Genomic DNA, 25157 nt, shown 5'->3' on the forward strand with positions numbered 1-25157 from the left:
TAAGAAAGTGGGATTAAAATAAAATAATAATTTAAAAAAATTAAATATAAATGTGAAAAACTTCAACATTCAGATCAACTTGCTGCACAGCTGTTACAGTTTGTGGGAGCTTTTTCTTAAGCTAGCTCAAATAAAAACAGATAAACTTGAAGTATCACATCTGTTGGAAGTTCAACACTAATTCTAAGATTCTACTTTTAACTTTCACAAACTTTAAAATATTCTGTCAAAGAAAACTGCTCTTGTAAAACAGCCTTTATTTCTTATTTCTCTATATGTCATTATTGATTTCTGTTTAAACCGCTACTCAAACTATTAGTCTTTTAGTAAGGCCAAAGTTAATTTTCCAGTAACGATAATATTTGAGTTTTTGTTTCAAACATATCAAAAGGAAAAATGTATCATCTCAGATATGAGAATTAGTTTTTTTTTCTTCAGTTTGGATAAATATTGGAAAAAGCACTAACTTAATAATCTGTTAGGGCTTTGTCACGTAGAGCACACCTACAACAAAATCCAAAAAAACAAAAAACTGCAGGAACATATCACAACTTAAATTCAGCTACTCTCTTTCCTGATACGTAAACTCAGATTAAACAAGTGAATTATATATGACAGTATTTCAAAAGATTATGAAAAAAATATAATAGATATGAAAAACAATATCTTCTTTACTGTCTAAAAAACTGGAACACTAAAAAGAGCCTTGCAAAAAAGGGAACACCACAGTCTAGTGAAATTTGTGTGGGATCATAAGAATAGAGCTGCAACAGATTTTGCACAGCTCTCTTACGCCCTCTGGTGGAGCAACAGGATATCCACATCTGTGGAGCAGCCTTTGCTTCATCTCCACCTTATTAAACCCACCTACAGCTCAGTCTGACCTGATGTTTCTAACCTTTGGGGGATTTGGGGGATGAACGGAGAAGATATTAATGTCAGCCATGTGTGAAGAAGTCGCTTTAGCAATTTCTTCAACCAGGGCCGAATGGAGTACACTGGGGCCCTCTCAAGCTGTTGCCGACACCCTGGGCCCTGCACATCTGGTGTTAATCAGCAAAGCTTACACAGGCACACACATACACACACATACATAAAGAAACAGACACTCGTGGACAAACACATCTGCAAAGACACCCTTTAGAAAATCCATCTCAACTCCTGAACTTCCGACATGACTGGGGTCAACACACTTGCCCTGGTTCTATTAGTGCACACACCACACAGCCGTGTAATAAGAGTCGGTGAGTTGTTACAGTACAACCTGCTCTCTTTCTCTCTCTTACACACACACTTACAAATACATGCACATTTTAGACTACCCAGCAGCAAATTCAGCACTAATTATGCATGTAAAATCACAGACGTACATCTATATTAAATCTACAATTTAAAAATGAAACAGTGACAGAAGAAATACATGTTATAGGTAGTATATCCACTTCAATAAATCCCATCAATCTAAATGAAAGACAAGGACATTTATCTTTTTTTTTTTTTACAAAAGGATTAAAAGGTGGAGGATTTAAAAATGTATGACTTTACTTAAACAGGGTATATGCTAAAATCCTGAGGTTGATTTCAATACCTTTTTAAGACTTTTTCAAAAACCTTTAAAAAAGTTTTAAGACTTGATTGCAACTTTAAGTTGTTGTTGGCATCCACTTTTTAACAGTTGTAGTTTACATTTTTACAGAAATGATGTAAGCTAAGGAGGACTAAAGCTTGAAAGAACAAATGAAACTGAAGGCAGGTTTATCGACACTCCCACAACAAGAAACAGCAGTTATTCAAGGCCAACTTGCTGAAGAAAATGAGAAATTATTTAATCATTTTTAAAATTTAGGACATGTGCCGGAGGTTGTGTGATTTACTTTAATTTTACATTTAATTTCTCTTTATGAAACTAGAAATGACATTATTTATAGCTGGTGTTTATACCGCTCACAATCCTTATTGTTGTTTTTTTATTGTAACTGGAGTCTTTATGTGTTTTTTATTCTATTCTTTTTTATTTTTGTATTTTTCTACTGACTCCATCGATTTCTGCTGTTAACACAACAATTTTCCAATTGTGTCCAATTTTTCCAACAATTGTTTGGGATCAATAAAGTAACTCTATTAATTTCTATTCTATTGTTTTTTTAGAACTTTATTGGCTGAATGTTTAACATCCCAATCAGGGAACAGTTGCAAGGAGGAAAATAAATATTCATGGATATTTTTTGGGTCAAAGCTTGAATACCTATGAAACTTAATACTTCATAAAACCAAAATTAAGACTTTTTAATACTTTTTAAGGCCCTTAATTTTCCCAAAATTTATTTATCAACTTTTAATACTCTTTAAGACCCCGCGGACACCCTGTTAAATGATAATGTATCATGGTTTTAGTATTTTGAGTCTTGCTTACTGTCATGTCACTCTGACACTTTTTAGGGAATACAGCCATTGTCAGTGTTACAGCATATCCTTCACCTGTGCCTTCTCTGTTATGCAAAATATATGCTCTGTAGAAAAAGTCTATCAGCTAGATGGGCCTGGACTGTACAGGTCCACACAATCCAGAGGTTATATCTAATCAGCGAGACAATCCAATTCACTTGTGCAAGTATACCTTTCAGGTTCAGGAACTTGCATCAGAATTATGCAGATTTAAAGCTTGAAGTAAGAAAAATAGCTGATGATGCATAAGGATAAAACATTTTCTTGTGATGCTTGATGAGGCAGGTTTACAAGCACCAGTCAACTCCTCCCTCGTTTGATTATTTTCATTCTTTTTTTACGTTTACGGGAACAAAATAACTATTATTATTTGTATTATTACTACTACTCCCACTACTACTACTATTATAAGTAGTAGCAGTAGTAGTAGCAGTAGTAGTAATATAAGTATGGTCAAAAACTATAGGGAGATGCTGTTATGCATAGAATACTTACATACCTGTGTCCTCTTGTCTAATCAGCAAAATACACCTGCTATAACGCTGTGTTGAGTTAGCCTCAGGTCACCTGTCTCTGGTTCAATCCAAGGTAACCTGTTCAAAACAGGATGCCAAAAATAAAGTTGTTCATTTAGATTACAGTAAATGAAGCAATGTTTGTAACAAACAAACAAACAAAAATATTAACCCATTTACAATGAGACGAAATCATCTTAATTTATTTCAACACTGTTCTGTTTTTATCTCAGATAAACTCATTAGCTAGCCAGTGCTTGATTGACGTTAGCTGTGGTTAAAAGGTGGGTTTGTTTAATCAAGAAATCAATCTGTTTAGCTTTTCTTAATCTGCTGAAGCTCACTAAATGTACACTTTACAACCACCTCGGAAGGAGGCGATACAATTTTTTTTTTCTTCCAAAAACAACACATTTACCTCTATCTCCAAATAACTCCTGCCTTCCGTGTAGTCTTCTTTACGCCGTGTCTTCGCGCATCAAGCCCTGCAGGGCTCGTTGCTGCCTCTTGTGGTGACTCGCGAGTACAACGTTATAGACTTCATTTAAAACCGACGTCATCATTTAGTTGCGCACGAGTTTTGTCAGTTGAAGCGGCGTCGACTCCAGTCACCTAGACGAGTTAGCGTTTCCTCCACACACACTGAATGAAAGCTGTAACCCGCGTGGTAAAAATGTCTGTTTTTTTTGGTGGTCGGTTGATAGAAATGATACGCCAACGCGAAGTCAACGTCCACTGAGGTTTGGCCCATGGAGGTAAGAGTAACCTTGCTAACTGTGGGGGAATGGACCTTCAGGGTGTCAGTTACTAGTTTACAAGGTCAGACTTGACACTGAAACACCGACGACGTTTGTAGCTGCGAGCGAATGAATGCGTTTCGGTAACCAACTTCGGTTAACCAGGTTTGGTTGCAAATAAGTGACATTAACTGTAGATTTTCTAAATCAGTGTTTCACATTTTATGCAATGAAAAAAGTTGGTTTGGAGCCGAGGTGGTAATTGTGACAGGAGAGAACAAAAAAGGCAAGTTTAAATAACGAATGAAAAACGATTTCACGTTAACAGTAAAACTATTTTATGAAACGATTATGTATTTTAATTAGCAATCCTGATTTACGAAATCATTCTGATATTTGGTGCAGTTCTTTGTCTCTCCTTTTATTTATTTATCTTTTTGGCGGTCAGCCCCCTCATAGCTTGATACACTTTTGCATTCCGTGACAGTTTTGTTGCCAAAAATAAATAAATAAATAAATAAACGCACATAGTTGTTACAAAAAGTAAAAAGGTGTGTTTTGTGTATTAATTATAATTGTATTTTAAAAATTAAAGAAGTTCAAATGGTCTTGATGATGGTTATAGGAATTTAAGTGAATTTTATAGTTATTCCAATTCAATATCATGCATCAATTATGACTAATAATAGATTTTTTAAGATTAAGATTTGACAAAAGATTCTTGAGAGCAAAGCTCTCATCTACAGTGATATTGAGTATTTGAAATGGAAATCAAAAAATTCAAAATCAACACATAAACACAAAACCCTTAAAAATAGAGTGTTGTAGAAAAATAGACATATAACTAAAAAAGGTTAGTTAAAACAAATAGGGATCTGAAATGACCAGAAAAGACAGTTTATTTATTTTTAAAGTGCTTTGAAGTGATTTCCAAGCAGTTGTAGCCAGAAGGATAAAAGCAGATCTGCAAAGCTCTGAACTCTTGGAACCAGGAGTGTAAGACGATTATTAGACCTGGTAATATATGCTTCAGGGGATAAGACTAGCAAAAATAAAATATATGGTCAGTGCTTTATAAATTAATTTATTTCGTTTCTCGGAGAGAAGGACCAGAGAGAGGACCATCCAACCTTTGGGTACAGGATACAGTACTGGGTGATATGATGATTGAGAAACACTCTTCCATTGGATTGTTTCTCAGAGGACCAGCTCCAAGCCTTACCACCAGTGCTTAGGCCCTCTGCTGGTCCATAAAGAGAATGGCAGCTTCCTTAATACTGGAGCATGTGAGTTAGACTTCGTTACCTTTGCTAGTCCTGATATCTGTAAATCAAGTTCTTTAATGTCATAACATGCATTGCTGAAATGAGTCTAGAACAATGATTTAGAAAACTAAGTATTTTTGTCTGAATCTCCACAATTCAATTTTGGCAATGAACTAATTGAAAATAAAATGAAAAAAAGCTTGATATTAGCTAATAACAAAAATCTAAAGAAGCAAAGAAAAGGTAGGTGTTACATTTTAATCTCTTTTTTAGGATATAACTGGTGATGCAATTACTCGAGCAGATCTCGTGGATCTCACTCAGATCTCAGACTTCAACACATATATATCTACTAATTTGAAACTTTGCAGATAATTTTACTGATATCCAACACCATACCTACGTATTTATTTGTTAATAATGAACAGTTATGAATGTCTCCTTTAAAGATTTCTTGAAAAGATCTCTTGAAATTCAAGCACATGCACGAAGAAGATGAAAATACACAATTAAGTACAAACTTGTGAAACTGATTTATTGTGATGTCAAGATAAATGAGACAGTAAGTCAGTTACTTTGTATCAAATCCAAACAAAAATAGTCTACAAGAGAAAAAAAGAAACAGATAGACTTTTGGATATTTGTTAGCTGTGAAGTGCATGAAACATACTTCCATCTTAACCTTACAACAGCAACAGACACAAGCAAATAAAAATCTCTGACTCTTAAAAATGGCTTATAATGATATAAAATGGTCATCTATCTTCAATGATCTTAATATCACAATGATGAGGGAAATTATCATCATGAATAAACCACCAGGGGATGCAGTGAAAAAGCTTTTCTGCCTTGTAGTTGATGTTATGTCAAGCACCAGGAATTGCTGGTTGAATATTTCGATGACCTAAGCTTATAAGTATACTTGGTGTAAACCAGGGGCTACCACTCAGTACTGATTAAGTACCTTGTTGAGGCATTTCATGATTATATTATTATCCTCATCATTGAGTTGATTTTTACCTGCACAAAATTTCTAAAAGAAGCCACACAGTAACTCAGTAATATGCACCTTTTTGCGTCAGACAACACTCACACCTTGATGATGGGGCTCCTATGCAATGGTACTTGGATAGTTAATTTTAATCTCTTACAAAGTAGTCTTGAAAAGCCCTGACACAATGTAGTCTGAGGCTTCCCCATCAATCAGGCCTGTCCCATCCCTGTCAACGAACCAGCAGGGAATACTTTCCCCATTCTTCAGATCCCTGCTGAAATCTTTCTGCCAGTGTCTGTGTGAGACATAAAAAACAGTGAGTATTGCTCTTTTTCCTTTCATGCACTGTCTTTGCCTTTATGTGTGGTGTTTGTGTTTCTGAGTGTCATACCCACCTGGTTACGTTGAGTGCGTTGCCTTTCACATACATGGTGGCGTGTACATTTTCCTGGTGCTTCATGGGATGTATGTCTGAGACCTCAAACACAACCCCATGATAGAACTGACCTGGAAAGAAAAAGTTTTATTGAGTCCTGTGCTCATCGATACTGCATAAAACAGAAAATGTAAAAAATAATCAACGCATCGTGATATAAAACTACTCAGTTGTCTACCTAGCAGACCGTGCACTGAAGCAGACATGTCGTGGCTGTCCAAAGTGTAGAAACCAAGGTAGTCCTGCTGGACGTGGCGTCTCTTCCAAACTTTTTTGTGTCTAATGACCATAAATTTGACTGAGCCCCTCAGTGTCACTGTCAGACTGGAGTTCATAGTCAGCTTGAGGTCCATGCTAGGGTAAAAACAGCATGTTGTCAACAGTGGCAAACAAAAAGTGACTTTTCTGTTACTATGAAATTTTACACATCTGGCCTCAACTCATTGAGATGATTTAAAGGGATAGTTCAGTTTTTTTGAGGTGGGGTTGTATGAGCTCTATGTGACCACTAAGGACATTAGATACAGTAGAAAGGTGTCTCCTCTCCCTCAGTATGACACAGACTGTAATCGATGGTGACGAGGAAATAGGCGTTAACAAGGAAAGACCGTACCATATTTAAAGGCTATTTTCTCTGCCTACAAGAACTCAAATCAAAAAGTAATACCACAGTTTAAGAGTATGCTACATAAAATATTTTTTAAGTGCATTAAGTCTTTGAAAATATAAACATTTATCCAGACCTAACTAACTGGTCATGTATCCTTCCGCACAGCGCTAGTGCGCTCCGTCCCCCCTCCTCCTTTCAGCTGTAGGGAATGTAAACAAGCTAGGCTTCGGGCGCTGGTTGTAGCCTCGTGTAAGTTTGATCGAGTATCGTAATTCTTTTGTTTGTACTCTAAGGATTGTGAGGCAGCGTAGGAAATTCAAAAATGAGCGACTATGACAGCGACGATGAAGTTTACATTCACTTTGGAACCAAAAGGATATCTGCATGAACCGGAGCACACAGAAGAGGAGCTGCTACAGATGGCGACTGAAAGGAATACAGAGGAAACATCCAAGGATACATGACCAGTTAGTTAGGTCCGGATAAATGTTTATATTTCCGAAGACTTAATGCACTTAAAAATTATTTTATGTAGCGTACTCTTAAACTGTGGTATTACTTTTTGATTTTAGTTCTTGTAGGCAGAGAAAATAGCCTTTGAATTTGGTACGGTCTTTCCCTGTTAGCGTCACCATCGATTACAGTCTGTGTCTTACTTAGGGAGAGGAGACAGCTTTCTACTGTATCTAATGTCCTGAGTGGTCACATAGAGCTCATACAACCCCACTTCAAAAAAACTGAACTATCCCTTTAAGTTAATGTATTTGTTTGGCATTTTTAAGTTTGATCGTTTGAAAACCAATATTTTAGGTACAATGCAATCACTTCAAAACATATTTTATTACTTTGAAGGAGCAAATAAATAAAATTATTTTGTATTTCGGTTAAAACTGTTGAAGCCCAAAAGTAAAGACAATGTTGCAAAGCACAGACTCACTCAGTCTCTTTGATAGATGCTGTCTCAGACCACAGCAGCCTGACCTGCTTGCCATCGTGGAACACTGTGATGTCCTGAGTGTTCACCTCCAGCCACACGCCCAGCTTCTGATGGACGATACCAAACTGACCAAAGTAGGTGTTGATGTTGCTGTCTGTGGCAAACACCTTACCAATAATTTTTCCATTGACAAAAAAACCTATTTAAAGTAAAAAGAATATGTCAGTTTATTGTAGTCTCTTAATTAAAAAAAAAAATCTGGGAGAATACAACTGAAGACTCACCTGCTTCTGGGTCTCTCACCAGGTTAAAAATGGTTCCTGGTTTGTCGTTGATGTTGAAGCACAGAGCGTCTCCTCTGTCTGGTTGTTCTATCATGAAATGAGGATCCCCGTCCACTGGACAATAAACATGGCACATGAGTAACACTGCTGTAGTAGTCTGAGTGGCATTACACTGGCATGTGACATTAAAGCAGCTGTCTTTAAAGGAAATGACTAAAAGGAAATGAAATGAAAGTGATGATAGAGAAAGTTAAGCCTGGGGGTATGATATCAAATTTTGACACCGGATGCCACGAAGCCAACTTGTTCATTAGTCGTCATTACGAAAGAAGCCTGTGTAAATTTGTTAATATCTGTCGTCAGCACTCTGATACAAAAATGAATCTCCACATCATGCTCGCACTGCAGAAAGTGGAGATAGTGGAGACTCTAAACTTTGAGTAGTTGGACAATATTGTGTTCTGTTTTGTTTTGTTTGCCATTGCCCTCAGTTGTTCCCACCATACACTAACAGAAAAAAAAATGAGGTAAACCTGAATTGTTTTTCCCGTCAAAAGCATTTGTTTTTACTGGATTTATTAAGGGTTTTCAAGGGACTTCTAATTTATTTTTTTTATTTATTTTATTTAATTGTAGTTTATTCTTTGTTAGGGTTAAAAATTGCGTAACCCATTGCTTAAAGGGGACATATCATGCTTGTTTCTCCTTTTCACTATGCCAGACTAGGATGCCTGTGAAGCATTTCTGCCCTCAGTACAAGTCATTTAGTTCCTTCATTACCCCACAATAGGGTTCTCAATATCCTCATTCTGCCATTCTGAAGATCTCGATGAAACGCTTCGTTTCGAAAATGACCTCCAGTAACCTTGCAACGTCACAGCCCTTTGTGCTCTGATTGGTCAGTTCTATCAGAGGGGCGGCGGGGGTAGAGCCAGGGGGCGGTTTTTGCAGCATGGCAGTATTTACAAAATCACCACATTGAATGGAGCAGACCGAGCGAGTTTGCTGTTTGCCAAAACTTCACCGTAAGGCATTGATAACACTAATAAAATGGCAGAGTGTAGGATACGTCCATTTGTATTGGACCCCGAGTCAGACCTGGACGGTTCTGCAGCTTAGGAGAAAGAAAATCCACCTCGACACAGATCATCTCAGGACGCTTCAGTGTGGTGAGTCAAACCGGTACAGTAACATGTATAGTTTATACGTGGAAAAAAAAAGGCAGACTTCACCAATAAACTATTTCTATACCAGGGCTCCATCCTGCTCCTTCACTTTTCTCTGTCTGTTTTATCCATCATGCTGAAAGTGTAGTCTAAAGATCGCCTCTACCGTCAGTTCGTCACTATGTTATTACCGCCGCATTATTGTGGTCCGGGTTCACAGTGCATGTCAGAACAAGCATGCTAACATCACAGTCTCACAAGTATTACGACGTCTGCTAAAACTACAGTGTTTTAACTTCTGATTCACCATGTAAAGCGGAGCTGCTCAGCAGAGCAGAGTCCCTGCATTCAGCACTCAGTCAAGTTAGCCAGAGCTGGTACAGAGCTGTATTTAGACTCGGCTCTTGGTGGGTGTATCCTTCGGTGGCGGTTGTGTGACTAACTGACTTCACAGAGGAGGAGCTGCTTTATCAGATTACTCCAATAAAAAGTAAGGATCCTCGTGTCATGAAGGTCAAAATCTCGCGGCCAACTGGCAATGACCTATTTTCAGAGGCATCAAATCCCATTCTAGGATATCAGAAAAAATACAATATCTCATTTTTTGAAAATTCAGGGGGTGAAAGGTCTTGTTTTCAAATTTATTATATTATATGAAAGTATTAAATCAGGGATCAGCATGATATGTCCCCTTTAATAATAATAATAGGTCAGTTTTTCTCATATCTACTGTTGCTGACTATTATTCTCTGTTTGAGTAATTTAACTTGATCAATCCTTTCCTAACATTTCTTACTACAAAATAATTAATAAAAATAGGTATAATTAGTGCTGATATTGAATCTGATCAATATTGGTATCTGACAATACTCAAGGCTGCAATATCAGTATTGTGTCAAAGTGTAAAGGTTGTATTGGGACACAACAGGCAGGGATAAATGATACTTTACAACGATGGTGCTTTGTATACAAATAGAAGTTCTTCAAAGATAATTAGTAAAAATGAAAAGAGAAAATAAAGCATGACTTCAAAGAGTTACAGTTTAACTACTTTAAAAGAAAAAGACATACCGTCAAATTGACCACCAGAGCTGGAACCACTGCCCTGGCGACCAGAGCTGGAACCCCTGGCCTTGAAAGCTACTATCCATAGTCCAAAGAGCAAATAACATGTTATTACAAGTCTAAACTTTTTGCAACAGCAAATCTTAGAAATTAACTGTAACAGAGCTACAGAAAAATTAAACTGTTGAACTTCTGCTGCATAAAGAATTTACCTCGGGAACTGGAGCCACGGGCTACAGAAACTGTCCGCACAAAAAGACACAAACGTCTGTCAGAAGATTTCATAGATCCAATCTTTTATACAGCAACAGCAACTTTGAATAGATATTTTAAGACAGTTTCTTATACGATGAGTGCATTAAAATGATTGGAGGGCTGTATGTGGTAGGGCTGGGAGAAAAAATCCATGTACAATATATTGGGATTTTTTGTCAAAAAAATCATTATTTGTTCTTTCAAATTCAAATCTTTCATTTCAGTCCTCGTTAACAAACTTAATCGGAAAAAAGTTACCACTTTTCTCCAGCAGAGGGTGAAATGTTTCTGACTCAGGTGATGTGCATTTTATGGGAAAATATGGCTCCTGATACAGTTCGTCATTATTATCATCATTTAACTTTTTCACATAGTCAAAAGCAAATTAAAAAATTCAAAAAACATAAATATAAAAAAAAAATCAATTTAAATTCGAATCTGCAGCCCAAATGTTGTAATAGAATCAATCGCGAGAATAGCAAATAGTCCAAGCCCTAGTATGTAGTAGTCGCACTGCTGCCAAACATCAAGCTTACACATGTATCTGTGAGAACCTGAAACGTGGTTAAATTTGATGAGTTGTTTCTGATTACTGATTGATTAAAAGTAAAAGAAAAAAACTGTTCAGTGTACTACCTGATTGACTACCCAAACTTCCACTGGGGGCTGAGTAAAAAAAAAAAGAAGAATGTGTTAAGAGTGGTTGTCCAATATTAGATTGAAAAAGGATGCAAAATAACAACAGTAGATTTTCCTACCTCCACGCCTCTCTGCTTTCTGTCGCTGGTCTGTGAAGCAACATCAGTTAGAAAACATAACACCAAAGATAGTTAAATTTCTTCTTCAGTCTTAGAAGGAATCACAGATTAGAATATGTTGTAGGTTGTTTTTATAATTGGAATACATACATGTCTTTTTCTAAGTTGGCACATCCTAATGACTTGTTCTACTCTTAGGAATATGAATCAAACAGTAATCAGTGGCTAACTAATAAATGATGAGAAGTTGTGTTACCCTCGGTCAGTTTGTCAGCAATGAGTGGACCCTCTGGTCCATCCTCTGTTTCTGGCTTTGTGACCACCATGGAGGTGAGAGGGGTGACAAAGCTGTATCGAAGGGCCATGTCCAGAGCCTTTGCTGTGGCATTTTCTTTCTCCTGTGGGGTACCTATGTCACTGAAAAGACAAAAACAAACAAAAAAATGGCATTGTTATAACACACACTGCACATGATGTGTGTGGGAGATAAGTCTATGAAAGCATTGTAGGTCCTTTGTCCAATATGTCCTAAGTCACAAAGACTTTTGACATACTCTTGCCATCACACATCTTGTTGATCATCCAAATTAAACCGACAGACAGTTGATTCATGAACCTGTTCTCAAGTAGCTGCTGGATGGTGAGGTAGGCCCACAGACGCTCAGAGAAATCCCCAAAAATGTAGTCCTGACCTGGGTAGATCGTGTCGAAGTTCATCACACTAGCCTTCCCCTGCACTGAAAAGTCTTCTTCAGGCTAGAGGAAGAAAAGAAATCAAGTGGCAGACATTACTGACCAGACATCTCTACCTGTGTTATTTAAAATCAGTAAATCATTTCCGACACAAAACCATGATTTGTTCATTTTTAATTGTCTGATTCTCACCCCCTTTGCTAACACCTCAACCAAGAAGTTATCCAGGTTGTTGTCAGTCACTCGACCTGTGACTACAATTTCTGAGCCATTAAACAACTGGCTATAATGGTTTTGGGTCAAGAATTCCACTGCATTTTCAGGATACTGAAGGTTCACATCCAAGAGCAGAGGGCTGGACACCTCCTCATAGAAGCCCTGAAACAAAAACACAACCCAGACAATGCCCCCTAAATATCTGTAAAGCTCTGAGAAGAAATAAAATTTGGTGTGAGCCTTGAATTGTTCTGGTAATAAACTTTTACCTGAAGTTGAAGCGATGCATCTGATCCCTCAAATATTCTGCGGGCCAGTCCCTTGTTTTGTTTGCTCATCACATCGAGGAAGGAGTAATCCACATCATTTCCAAATCCCAGAGAGAACAGGGACATTTTACCCGCAATAGCTAAGCGCACATTCTGCTGGATTTTCTCAAGGTTTGATTCCCCTTTGAACACAAACACATACAGACATGTATAAACACTAAATATAAAAACATTGGACATCTATGACAGCTGCTATGTGAAGTTTTTTGCTCAAGCCTTTTCAAGGTTTTGAAACTGAGAACTCTATTGTGCAAAAATGGCACCCCCCAAAATGGTCCATCCATATGTTGGTAGTTCCTTCACATCCCTGAGAGGGCCTACGTAATATGCCGGCAGTTCAGTATCAGTGGGTTTTGCAGCACATCAGTATTCGTCAGATGGGTGAAACATTCCCATCAGTGATGTGCCACCACTAAGTTACTATAACTCTTTTTATACCACTGGCCATGCATTGTATGTTCCTCTTGGGTGTTTGTCCCTGTGTTTGTTTGGCACCTCTGTAACAACATAATGGTGGTAAAGCTTTCAACTGGACTCCTTATCTGGTCTTTGTAGCCACCGAAAGACGATAGCAGATAATCTTTAATGTCACATTAAAAAAAACCTCTGAAGAATTACCTGTGAATTACCTTGTGATTAGTAGCCATGGTAGCTAAGCTTACACACTAGCTACCTCTGAAGGTTAAATGACTTTTATTTCATCACAAAAGTAACAACCACAAGTTCAATACCTGAAAAAGACAAACAGGAGAAGCATATAGTTCTTTCCCTACGTCACTATATTGCATTTGTGCTACCTGTTGCTAGTAATAAATGCTATTAATGTTGCTAGGCCCCGCCCTGTTGGCTATGGCTGCTCTTTGCAGCAGCTCTCTCTTCTTTGTCAGTTTCTTGTAATCCTTTTGTCTCTTTTTCGTAATCTTTGTATTTGGAGTGGATCATTATTTTGTATGGCTCATTTGTTGGTCATGGACACCAAACTTTTTGTGGCTTCAGTGATATTTTTACTACTTTTTCTCCTGTGTTTGTCTGGAGATCCTACATGTAACCATGGCTGCATTGTTTACATGTGAACTCAGCTGTTAGCAGCCTGTAGCATGTCAAGGCTAACTGGTGTAAGGCCTGATGTCTTTCCACATCTGCATCCGCATCAGCCCGATTAGTACCACAACCCGATGCGACCCGTTGAAACACGACCCGCAGCCCGACCCTTAACCTTATTTAAAGTAATCATTTTGGGTCATATTGTCTGAAAATTGAACGATATATCGCTATAGTTCAGATGCCAGTGAGTAACTAACACACCTGAATGAAGCAACTCTTCCAATAAAAGCCTGACTTCAGCTCCATCATCAACCCTCTGTGATCTTCTCACATACAACTGTAAAAATCACTTGTATTTTACGTTTAATGCTTTTAAACTTTTAATTACTTAAAAGGACCTTTACGTGTGTAATAGTAGACTTACTTTCTGTCCAGACTTAAGCAACGCTCAGCAGGTACGAGCCGTGATCATGTCACAACCATGGATGTATTATAAGAACTGGATAGCGTGGCCCAGCCTTCCACCATGTTACGGATTTACGGGTGAGGTCCATGTTTTTTTACAGTCTATATGGTCACAGCCTTACAACCAGCTTACAACTTACATTTTTATTTTATTGTATTTATTTTTATTTTATATTAATTTTGATGTGTCAAACTAAAACCCGCGAGCATGTTATTTTTTCCACCCAGATCCGAGCCCTGGAAAAAAAAAGTTTTTAAAAACCACCCGCAAATCAGCTGTTTTTGCGGGTACCTGACCCAGGTTTGGGTTGACTGAAACGCGGTTTCCATGTAAAAGCGAGGCTGAAACGCAACAAAATTTTTGCATTTTACCCTAAAGCCATTGTCGTGTCAACGGCCCCTATGGCCAGCAGTCACACTACTACAGTAGGACCAACCAGGCACAGAGGGCACTGCTACAACTTTGGAGACTTTTTGACTGATGTTACATCGTTTTGGTCTGACACAGCTCCTCAACACCCCGCTATTGTTTAAAATGATTGTCGGGAGGTGCGCTCGCGGCGCTTGTCCACATGCTTCTGCTTGTGCATGAAGTGAACCGCGCTGAAGCGTGCCAAAGCAGAGAAGTGAATCTTTCTTAAACACAAAGGACACATTTTTGGTCACCAAACAAGCTAGGCTTTAGGGTTGAAGCGTGCTTATGCATAGTACAGTTTGCCAGTATGACCATGTCCTCAAGTACCACTTGCTGGTCAAGCATACAGGGGCTGCAGAGAGAAACATTGTGTGAGATTATTGTTTTAAAGCGTGAAGTGTCCAGGGAATTATCCTTTTTTTTTCCAACCAAAGTACTTGTTGGTCTTATGTGATACATGAGCTCTGTCAGTTTGTATTGAGCTGCCCAAAAAAAAACAGGAAAATTATCCCTTTAAGGTACATTTGGAAAAAATGAAAAAATGTGTGATAAATTTGAGATTAATTGTGAGGTAACTGTGAGCAATCATGCAATTTATCATGATACAATATAGTAATAGATTGATGACCCTAGTTTCAACTCTTGACTTCTGAGAAAACAAATTGGTACAATCTCAGGCTTACCGCTGTTTGGCATCCCATCAGTCAGCAAAATAATCATATCTGTGCTCCTTTCTGGAACGTTGCTGCTTTCTCTCTCTGCCATTAGCATGTTGACTGCTCTTAGTACAGCGCCGTTGATATCAGTGGCTAAAATGCAGAGACATGGTGAGCAGAAAAACATTTGTTAAGATGACATTTTCAGACAAAAATGACTGTTTTCTGAGGGTGCTACTTTTTGTGCCACTGGCTTAAAAATGAAACAACGATAGCAGCTCTTAAAATTTCTCTTCCCTTCTAAATTCTTCTCTTCACCTCAAATTCAAATGAATTTTTAGCCGCTGATAAGGAGGAGTATTAAAAACTGAAACAGGAGTAAATTCCCTTTTATTTCCTCTTACATCCATTGTGCCGCAGCTTCCTGATGTACTTAATGGCCTGAGACAGATTTTCCTTTGATGCTATGGTGAGTGAGTTCTTCCAGGTGGTCATTTCATCATCAAACAGGATGAGAGCAAAGTGGTCCTCCTCATGGAGGTCCTTCAGAATGGCAGCCAAAGCTTCCCGGGTCTGCAAAAGGTCTCAGAGTCACCAAAGAGGATGTGCAAATTCTACAAACAAATGATGTTCAGACAAACGTGTGTGACCTGTTGAATCTTTCTTCCAGCCATCGATCCACTCCTGTCGATCACAAACACCACGTTCTTGGGGATTCTGGGCAGGTCAGGAGGAGCGAAAAAATGCACAAAGTATCCGTTCACAATCTGAGAATCACAACAAGAACAGGTTCAGGTGGTTAATGACAGTCAGCACTAAGAAGAGTGAACATACAGGTGATACTTTTGCTTCAGGTCTTTGTCAGCAGCTGACCTGAACCTGCCCCAGGCTCTTCTCTCGTTTCACATCATACTTAATGATAAAATCTCCATCAATGATGCTGCCTTCACATCCCAGACATTTCCTCTGCTGCTCCATAGACGGTGAGAAAGAGATATGAGCCTAAAAAACATTAATGTAATTCAAGTGAACAACATTCATGATCATCAAAGTCCATCAAAAGAGGAGAGAAATCTGTCCAGTGATTTACCTTATTGTCTGTGACTGTTTTCTCCACCAGTGACAGCAGATCATTGGTGAGGAAGGATGCAGTGGCTTCAACAAAAGCGATTCCCTGGGGCTCAAATATGTCTGCCACAATCTGTGTCCACAGAGAAACACAGACATGCACACAGAACAAGAAAAGCAGATCAAGGACAAAATCAGTGTGAGCCAATGATACTAAACTTTGACAGGACTTTCTCAATGTGTGGCCATTCAAAAATAAATAAATGAGAGTGCAGGGTGGGTTTACCTGAAACTCCTGAACCGGTTGTTGGTGTTTGACTCGGGTCAGAATCTCATAGTGGCCCAGGTTCCTCTTGAGGAGCTCCTCATGGGTCAGAATAAAAGTCACGCTGCTGTTGCTCGCGATGTTGACAGACACAGAAAACTTCTCCATCTTTCTCCCAGAGGCCCTGCAATGATGAACACATATTAATGTGTTTGATAGTCTGACAATTAACTTGTGTTTTCAGATCATTTCCAGTCCAGCGTACTTGACTAGTCCAGCAGTTTGTCCAGAGGAAACAGCCTTCTCATACTGTTTCTTGGCTTTCTCCTTCTCCTTCACCTCTCCAACATACACCTGACCATCGATTTCCCTGCAAGCACAAGACAGCCGTCAAGGTAGAGAACTACACGATTCGATCTCTTCATCAGAGACAGTGAGATTTGACTTACATGCTGAAGTTGGTGATGAAGGCAGTTTTTGGCAGCTCCACCTCAAAGAAGATTTCCTGTGAGGTGTTTGCTTTGTTCAGAGCTTTAGAGGTCATGACAGTGTGAGCAAAACGAGACGTCACAGTGCAGTGCACCGTCACGCTGTACACCTCCACCTCCTGGAAGTATGGACACAGAGTGTGAGGACGGCAGTCTTATGAAATTCAATTATTTGTGTCAGACTTGAGCATCACTTATCATTTTAATGTCTCAATAACAGTTTTACCTACAGAAAACCAACGGGAGTTATTGAGACATGGCAAAGAGCACTGATGGAGTTAGACATCATAAGGTTCTCATAAATATTCACATAACTGCCCCATTTTCCTTGGAGTCAAACTCTGATGGGGAAGTTTAAATTATGTCATTTTGTTGATTAAATACTTAACTTACATTAAAGTCTCCTGTGTGAAACATCAACTTTTAACTAGGGATGGGAATTGATAAGATTTTGTCAATACCAATGCCCTCATCAATTCTGCTTATCGATCTGATTCTTTATTGATTCCCTTATCAATTCCTGTTGTGGATTTTCTTGGTACAAAAAGTAGCTTTTCGAGTTTTCTGTGTCAACAATATTTAATTGAGTTTATACTGTGAGTAAATAAATGTAATTGGTCCCTGAGTCTGGATATTTATGGGCATAATTATACAGAAACAGGTAAAAATTGCACACAATGTGACATTGATGTACCGTGTTGTAATGTATTAATAATTCAAGTAGGCCATCTAGTGTCTCAAAGTGGTTATAGCAATGGTTAAAGTTGTTTGGAAGCTTTCCGTAGTTATTAAGTCAGCTATGAGCCTTTCAACTGCCTGTTAGCTTTTGACATTTGAAATTCTCAGTATTTTTACAAATAGTTAATGTGATATGTTTCTGTGATGAAAGTTGAAATTCTATTCTGAAGTTGAAGTTATACTGATGTATGCTAACTGCTAGCATATCAGTGCAGTGTCCTATATATGATGGCATCAAGCTTGTGCTATTTTGTTATTTTGGTAAATAAGGTGATTTATACCATTTCCAATATACTGAATATGAATCTCCTGAGAGAGAGTAATGTACGTTTCTTTATGAAGTCAGTTCTTTTGTGAAACTTCAAGCTGAAAGTCCTGAATCAGAGTTTTCTTGGGAAACGTTATCTAACTGCTAAGCTAAGATAGCTGCAGCAGAGGCCCGGCGGCTCCAACACAATGTAAAGAATTGATAAGGGAGTCGTTAAGCACAAAGGCTAACGATATCGATGGATTGAAACATTTCTTATCAATTCTCAACAGGTTTTTGATTCCCATCCCTACTTTTAACCCCTGTAGACAGGGCAGTAGCACCTACTTATGTCTCACACATGATGTTTTGAAGAACTAACTGTATCACTCATTGAATATCTTTGCAATGTGTATTTAACAAAGGCTGTTTTGGTATCTTTGTGTCCCCTGCCTAGGATAATTTGTCAGATTCTTGTCAGTTGATATGTATGAAAAACTGGACAGCAGCAGTTGGACATGATAACACCATCAAGCTTTCAACCCTGAGCATGTTGTCAGAGGAAATTCGCTGCTCTCAGACTCTGGTCCTTAAACTATCAAATAGATCAGAGGCCCCTGTTTTCTGTCATTGGCCATCATACTGGCAAATACAGAAAAGAATAAAATACAGATGGACAACACACTTCCAGTTTCCACTTCCTGTTTATTCTCTCTGGTAAAGAAAAGAGAAAATGAATTCAAGCCTGAGGACGACAGGAAGGGAAGAGCAAAGGAAGTGGCATCTGGAACCAATGAGGTTTTTTTTAAAGAAAATGTGGACTCGATTTAACAAACAGTAACAATAGCCCTCCTCTGAGGAAGGAGCTAGTTATCAGTCCTCTCTACCATGGCTCATGTGTGCTGAATTATCAAATTTGGGATTTTAAAGTCATGTCAATGTGATACATTATTAATGGGGACAGTCATACCTCTATTTTGATATCAACATTAGAGTCTGTGCTTCTTTTCTGTGGAAGAAAAAAGAGAAAAACATGTCATTTATACCTATAATCAAACTCTTTTAATTTTTTTTTTTTAAGACGGTTGTGAAATCAAACTGATGGAACAAGCAAAGAATAAATCCTTATTTTTTTGTATTATTTAAGTGATCCAGGACAAATACCTTTATTGACCTGGTGTCCATGGTCTCCCTGATATCCTGGAACAAAAAAAAAAGTACTTCATGAACTGGCAACAGAGGAGTAAGAATATACAAAATATTCAAATCACTTAACCTGAATCAGCATTCACAAAATAAGAATCAGACCAAGTTATTAAGGACTAACATGAGCACTGCAGGGACATGTCTGTGAAGTAAGGTGTGAACCCCAAAACTAGACCAACCACTCTGAGCAGGCGGAGGAGAAGAGGACTGGTTTTAAAGGTCACACACACACACACACACAAAAAAAAAAAAAACAAGCTGACAGGAATAAACAGGCAGCAACAGGCTAGAAGAGAAACTGGACCTGGGAACAGAGTTTTACATCAAGTGGGACAGGTATCCAGGTGGGGCACCCAAGGTAGGAAATTAAGGTGTCAGAGGTATGGTCCATGTGGCAAGTGCAACATAAAATGCAAACTGATTTTTTTTAAGTGCAGATGCAAACTGTGTCTGATGTTGCACATATTGCTTAGGCAACTACAACCAACAACGTAAAAATAACAGAGAAAAGAACAGCACCTGTAAGTCTACAACTGGGCAGCACAGAGCAGACTTTGCAGGATAGTTTCAGTTTGAACACCTTACAAGCTTATGCATTTTCACTGTCAATTTAAGGGGCAAAGAACAAGAGCGATGCTGACCACCGTGGATGTAGGGCCAAAAATCTCAGAATGAGAGATATAAGTGTTATTTTTATATGATACCTTAAATGAAAATAGATTTGGATGTGATGTTTGAAATACCGTTTTAAAGTTACAAATTGCATCCACTACTTCAATTGCAATTAACATGAAGGGTCACTCCTTAAGGGTTTTTTTTTTCCAAAAGCTGGAGAACAAATTTTCTGGAGCAAGCTACACTGGGTTTTGTGAGTCCATTTAAGTCCAGAACCTGGGAGCCAGTGATTTTTTGGTTGCCCATTTGACTTTTAAATGCAAAGAGTCAAACAAGGATTTGGAAAAACCTTGGGATCTGAAAAGTCGGTAATAAAACTAGAACTGTGTTGGACATAGCTGGATTACAAATATTCAAACCTGTATCTCTGAAATCTAGTTGAAAATATTTTGAACTGACATGAGATTTGGGAACCAGTTATGGTAGGGGGCACTTAAACCTTCACTAACTGACCAAATGAGAGATTTAACTACTGTATATAAATGGTTTGTTGTGTGCTGGAGAATGGGCAGCTGTAGCTCTTTGAAAATTAGCAATAAACACGACATCACTCCATTACTCCAAGCTCTTTACATAAGTGCACCCTTCAGAGATTGTGATCAAATGATATCCGATTTGCAATAGTTAATGTCCATGTTGATCATCAGAGCAGGTCTGCTGAGGGACTGTACATAACACAGTTATCATAATGTTGTTTTTTATTCATGTGATGAAGCAAAACAGTCTTAAACTTAGAACATCAACTTTTCCATGCAAATGTCTAATAAACATACTACTCTGAGCTGGCATTCATTCATCCATTCTTATGCTGCCACTTGTCCTATTCGGGGTCCCTGGTGGCTGCCTACCCCAGCTGTCTCCAGCACCCACCCTGGTTACCGATCAATCACAGGGCTGACACACAGAGTTCGCCAACCTTTCATGCACACACTCACACCTTCAGGCAATTCAGAACCACCAATTAACCTGATGAGCATGTGGGAGGAAGTCAGAGTAACCTGAGAGAACCTATGCACGCACAGGAAGAACATGCAAACAGAAAGGCCCACCTTACCCAAACGGGGATTCAAACTGGTGACCTTCTTGCTGTGAGACAGCCAACTGTGCAGCCCCTGAGTGGGCAGGTTTCAGATTGTTTTAAGCGTTTCACAAGATAGTACTACATTAGGTCATGAACTGCTAACATAACTGATATTCATATTGAAGGCAGAGTTATGTCACAGGATCCTTTCAAGTATGAAAATATATATTTCACCTGCCAATGACTATTTTGGATTTGATAGCACTGACGAGGCTGCCTGCAGTGTCTGCAAACTTTATTCAGTTATTTTCACATTGGCCTCAAGAGTGCAGGCATCAGCCGATGCTCATTGTTTCTGAATGCTTATGGTAGGCATTGGCCTAAAAGATTAATCAGTTAATCTCTATTCAAAGACACCACCAATGGGCTAATCCCAACCATAACGGCTGTAAGTCACACCCCTCTTCCTCAAGAGTCACTATACAGGAAAACCTTTCTGGATTCACTAAATGGTAAATGCAGCTCGGGGCCAGTGAGAGCCATTAATGGCTGTTCTTTCACTGATAAAGACAGTGAAGAAGCTGCAGACTGTTATGGCACAAGACTTTTTTGTAGAAAACCCCTTGTGGGCCACACCCAGAGCTGCACTTGAAAGATGTGAGGGTCTGTTCAAAACTGCTTTTGGCCCTAGTTGTTTCTGTTTTGTCTGACTGTCTCTTGGACTGTTTCAGTCTCATCCTCTATCCTACTGTCTCAGTCCATCCACTTAAAGCTGTTGGATGACATCGTTGATCCTACTGCTGATCAACATTTCTGCATTTTAAAAAGAGCATTTTTCATTCCACTAAAGCCAAGTTCTTGCTCTTGGTGTCGTACACTCACTGGCCACTTTATTAGTCACACCTTGCTAGTAGCGGGTTGGACCCCCGTTTGCCTTCAGAACTTCCTTAATCCTTTGTGGCATAGATTTAACAAGGTACTGGAAAGATTCCTCCGAAAATTTGGTCCATATTGACATGATAGCATCACACAGTTGCTGCAGATTTGTCGGTTGAACATCCATGATGAGAATCTCCCGTTCCACCACATCCCAAAGGTGCTCTACTGGATTGAGATCTGAGAACTGTGGAGGCCATTTGAGGACAGTGAACTCATTGTCATGTTGAAGAAACCAGTCTGAGATGATTCTAGCTTTAAGACATGGAGCGTTATCCTGCTGGAAGTAGCCATCAGAAGATGGGTACACTGTGCTCATAAAGGGATGGACATGTTTAGCAACAACACTCAGGTAGACTGTGGACTTTAAACCATGCTCAGTTGGTACTAAGGGGCCAAAAGTGCCAAGAAAATATCCCCAGCCTGAACTGTTGCTACAAGACAGGATGGATCCATGCTTTCATGTTGTTGACGCCAAATTCTGACCCTACCATCTGAATTTGGAGCAGAAATCCAGACTCATCAGACCAGGCAACGTTTTTCTAATCTTCTATTGTCCAGTTTTGATGAGCCTGTGTGAATTGTAGCCTCAGTTTCCTGTTCTTAGCTGACAGGAGTGGTACCCGGTGTGGTCTTCTGCTGCTGTAGCCCATCTGCCTCAAGGTTGGACGTGTTGTGTGTTCAGAGATGCTTATCTGCAGCCTTCAGTCGTAACCAGCGGTTGTTTGAGTTATTTTCAAACCAGTCTGGCCATTCTTCTCTGACCTCTGGCATCAACAAGGCATTTTGGCCCACAGAACTGCCATTCACCGGATAGTTTCTCTTTTTGGGTTCATTCTCTGTAAACCCTAGAGATGGTTGTGCGTGAAAATCCCAGTGGATCAACAGTTTCTGAGATACTCAGACCAACAACAACCAACAACCAAGGCACCAACAACCATGCCTCGTTCAAAGTCACTTCAATCACCTTTCATCCCCATTCTGATGCTCAGTTTGAACTGCGGCAGATTGTCTTCACCATGTCAACATGCCTTAATGTATTGAGTTGCTGCCGTATGATTGGCTGATTATAAAATATGAGTTAACGAGCAGTTGGACTGGCCTGCCTAATAAAGTGGCCGGTGAGAGTATGTTGGAGCTCTGTAAAATGTTTTCCAAAGAATTAAGTATGGACCTGTTTAAATGTTGTGTGCTTTATTAAACAGTACATTAAACAGTTTATAATCTTTTGTGAACTCAGTGATTTTAATTTCTTAAAAAAAATCAAGCTGCAGTGGTGCAGTCTGATGAGGTTTATTCCAGCTTACACAAAATACTCATGGGTAAAAAGAGACAGCTATGCTTGAGAGCGCCCTGTTACATCGTGCAAGTCCACACCCACAACACACCTGGTTTTTAAAGAGTCATTCACACTGGTCCTCTGAGATGAGTGAAAAATACAGACTTCGCTTCTAATAAAAACATTTATGACTCACAAATATACTTTCAGCATGTCAGTGGAAATTCTTCTCTGATATGAGAAGGAAAACACAAATATACCTTTGAAATCAAAGACTAACTGATGGCGCTGTGGTCAAGAAATTTTCAGAGCATGTATGTCAACCATAAAAGGTCCAGTCATAAGGTCCAGTTTTACACACATGCAGGATGTTTCCTTGCAGCTGTCAAAGATTAGTTGATCCCATAAATCATGCCACTGCTAAGGCATGCATTAAACTTTTTTCATGCCAGCTTCTGACTTTTTGCGCAATCTTGGTATTTATGAACAGACCCTCTTTTATTCCATATCAGGGAAATCTTTGTTGCTGATGCCAGACATGCAAAGAACTCCGCATCATGGAAAGTTTTCAGTGAAAGAAAGTCCTAAACTGCGGATGCTGCTTATATAAACTGGCTTCTGTAAACAGTGTACAGCCTGTTGACAAATAAAGAGTGAGCTCAAGACAGAGGGAAACAGAACAGACATTTGTTTACCGTCATTTTCTTGTACATACCTCTGTCAGTGCATCTCTGTGAGAAACAACCAGGGCTCCCTGGGTCTGGGCTGTCAGCCAGGTGCAGACACAAAACAACAGCAGCATGGCTCTCCACACCTCAGGCATGCCTGGCAAACAAGAGGGCCTTTCCCCCAGCATGGCTGAAAACAAGTGGGGAGTGAATTCCTGGCATTGGGGGGATAAAGTCCTCCCAGATGACTCTTACTCCGCCCACACTCTGCTGAAGGAGGGTTTCTACGTTCCTCCGTGTGTGTTTATGTTAGTGTTGTGGGTGTATTTCCATTCATCTGGATGTGAGCTGAACAATCCATGAGAAAATTTATAGTCTGAAACAAGGCTAGTCCTGACATGCCCATCATTATCCAGGTGTGTATAAAGTTTAAGTTTACTTTATGCACTCAGGGTATATGAATACAAAATAAAAGTGCTTTGATAAAAGAAATTATTTAACTCAAACAACATTCTACAGAAAGCTGGATTTAGGTGGTACACCGCTACGAGACCCTGAATAGTTCTTGCTGAGTTTTAACAGATATGTTACCTTTGAAATTATTCCTCTTAGAGCACTGGTCACACCTGTGCTGCTCATCTCCTGTTATAGCAGCTCCACCCTTTGATCGACCTTTCAAGAACCAGGTGGATTCAAGTCAGTCTTAATGCGGAGGCTAGTGAGCATTTAGCCTATTTTCTGAAAAGTTAAACCAGCTTATTTCCACAAAAAACTGCAAGTGTTGACTGAGGCCGCGGTCACACTGGGCACCCAAACCATGCCTAGTTAAGCAGATTGTCCCCACGCAGCGTTGTTCCCCTGGAGAGTACGGCCAGCGGTCACACTACCCCTATATGAACCAGACTTAAGCAGGTATCACACACACGCATGTCCCGCCTACGTCATCGAGAAGCGTCTGTTTACATGAAGTGCAATCTCATCAGAGTCAGCACAATGAGTCACAGAGAGCACTGCTACAACTTTAGAGACTTTTGGACTCATGGTAAGTCGTTTTGGCCTAACACAGCCATCTAAAACCCCCGCTTTGTTTAAAGTGATTGTTGAGAGATGCGCTTGCGGTGATCATAAGTCATGGATCGCATGCGCTGTCCGCGTGCTTGTGCTCGTGCATGAACCCCACCTCTCCGAAGCGTGCCAAAGCAGAGAAGTGAATTGTGCTCAAGCGTGGCACGGTTGCAGTCACACTGGCCATTCCAAACGTGCTTTAGGGCTGAAGCATGC

At 39.3% G+C, this 25157-nt stretch overlaps 1 protein-coding gene and 1 long non-coding RNA gene across 4 annotated transcripts in view; both read right to left on the bottom strand.

The window, feature by feature from the left end:
• Positions 1-3457, bottom strand: part of LOC141798989 (uncharacterized) — an 80810-nt gene extending 77353 nt beyond the window's left edge. Inside the window, exons 1-2 of the long non-coding RNA XR_012599217.1 lie at positions 3379-3457; positions 2945-3038 (exon numbers count right to left, since the gene is read on the bottom strand). This is a non-coding gene — a long non-coding RNA (uncharacterized LOC141798989). The remainder of the gene's footprint in view (positions 1-2944; positions 3039-3378) is intronic.
• Positions 3458-5538: 2081 nt separating this feature from the next.
• LOC141801663 (inter-alpha-trypsin inhibitor heavy chain H3-like) lies at positions 5539-24087 on the bottom strand. Of its 3 annotated transcripts, none has more exons than XM_074684932.1 (24): positions 23924-24087; positions 19256-19291; positions 19062-19100; positions 17068-17225; positions 16884-16988; positions 16640-16802; positions 16376-16486; positions 16159-16287; positions 15936-16052; positions 15690-15858; positions 15313-15438; positions 12646-12827; positions 12353-12538; positions 12084-12223; positions 11724-11884; positions 11468-11497; positions 11346-11375; positions 10667-10696; positions 10461-10529; positions 8224-8337; positions 7940-8138; positions 6571-6746; positions 6352-6463; positions 5539-6251 (listed from the first exon to the last, which is right to left on the bottom strand). In XM_074684932.1, exons 1-24 carry the CDS (start codon positions 24062-24064, stop codon positions 6110-6112), a joined length of 2865 nt encoding a protein of 954 aa, XP_074541033.1. In that variant the 5' UTR covers positions 24065-24087; the 3' UTR covers positions 5539-6109. The 3 variants fall into 3 exon arrangements, with proteins under 3 accessions (XP_074541033.1, XP_074541119.1, XP_074540939.1); XM_074684838.1 differs by having other exon boundaries at positions 5540-6251; positions 10461-10532; XM_074685018.1 differs by lacking the exon at positions 10667-10696 and having other exon boundaries at positions 10461-10532.
• Positions 24088-25157: the final 1070 nt, after the last annotated feature.

This window comes from Halichoeres trimaculatus, unplaced genomic scaffold (assembly GCF_033239565.1).
Source record: "Halichoeres trimaculatus isolate MK-OKI-2021-1 unplaced genomic scaffold, fHalTri1.1 fHalTri1_scaffold_1, whole genome shotgun sequence".
NCBI classification, from domain to species: domain Eukaryota; kingdom Metazoa; phylum Chordata; class Actinopteri; order Labriformes; family Labridae; genus Halichoeres; species Halichoeres trimaculatus.

What these genes read in the sequence shown, in the direction of transcription:
- LOC141801663 (XM_074684838.1), bottom strand. Translation starts at nt 24,064, where the DNA reads ATGCTGGGGGAAAGGCCCTCTTGTTTGCCAGGCATGCCTGAGGTGTGG. An exon ending in ATGTTGATATCAAAATAGAG is followed by an intron (nt 17,226 to 19,061) that starts GTATGACTGTCC and finishes CCATACTTCCAG; the next exon opens with GAGGTGGAGGTGTACAGCGT. An exon ending in AGAGCCTGGGGCAGGTTCAG is followed by an intron (nt 16,053 to 16,158) that starts GTCAGCTGCTGA and finishes TGTGATTCTCAG; the next exon opens with ATTGTGAACGGATACTTTGT.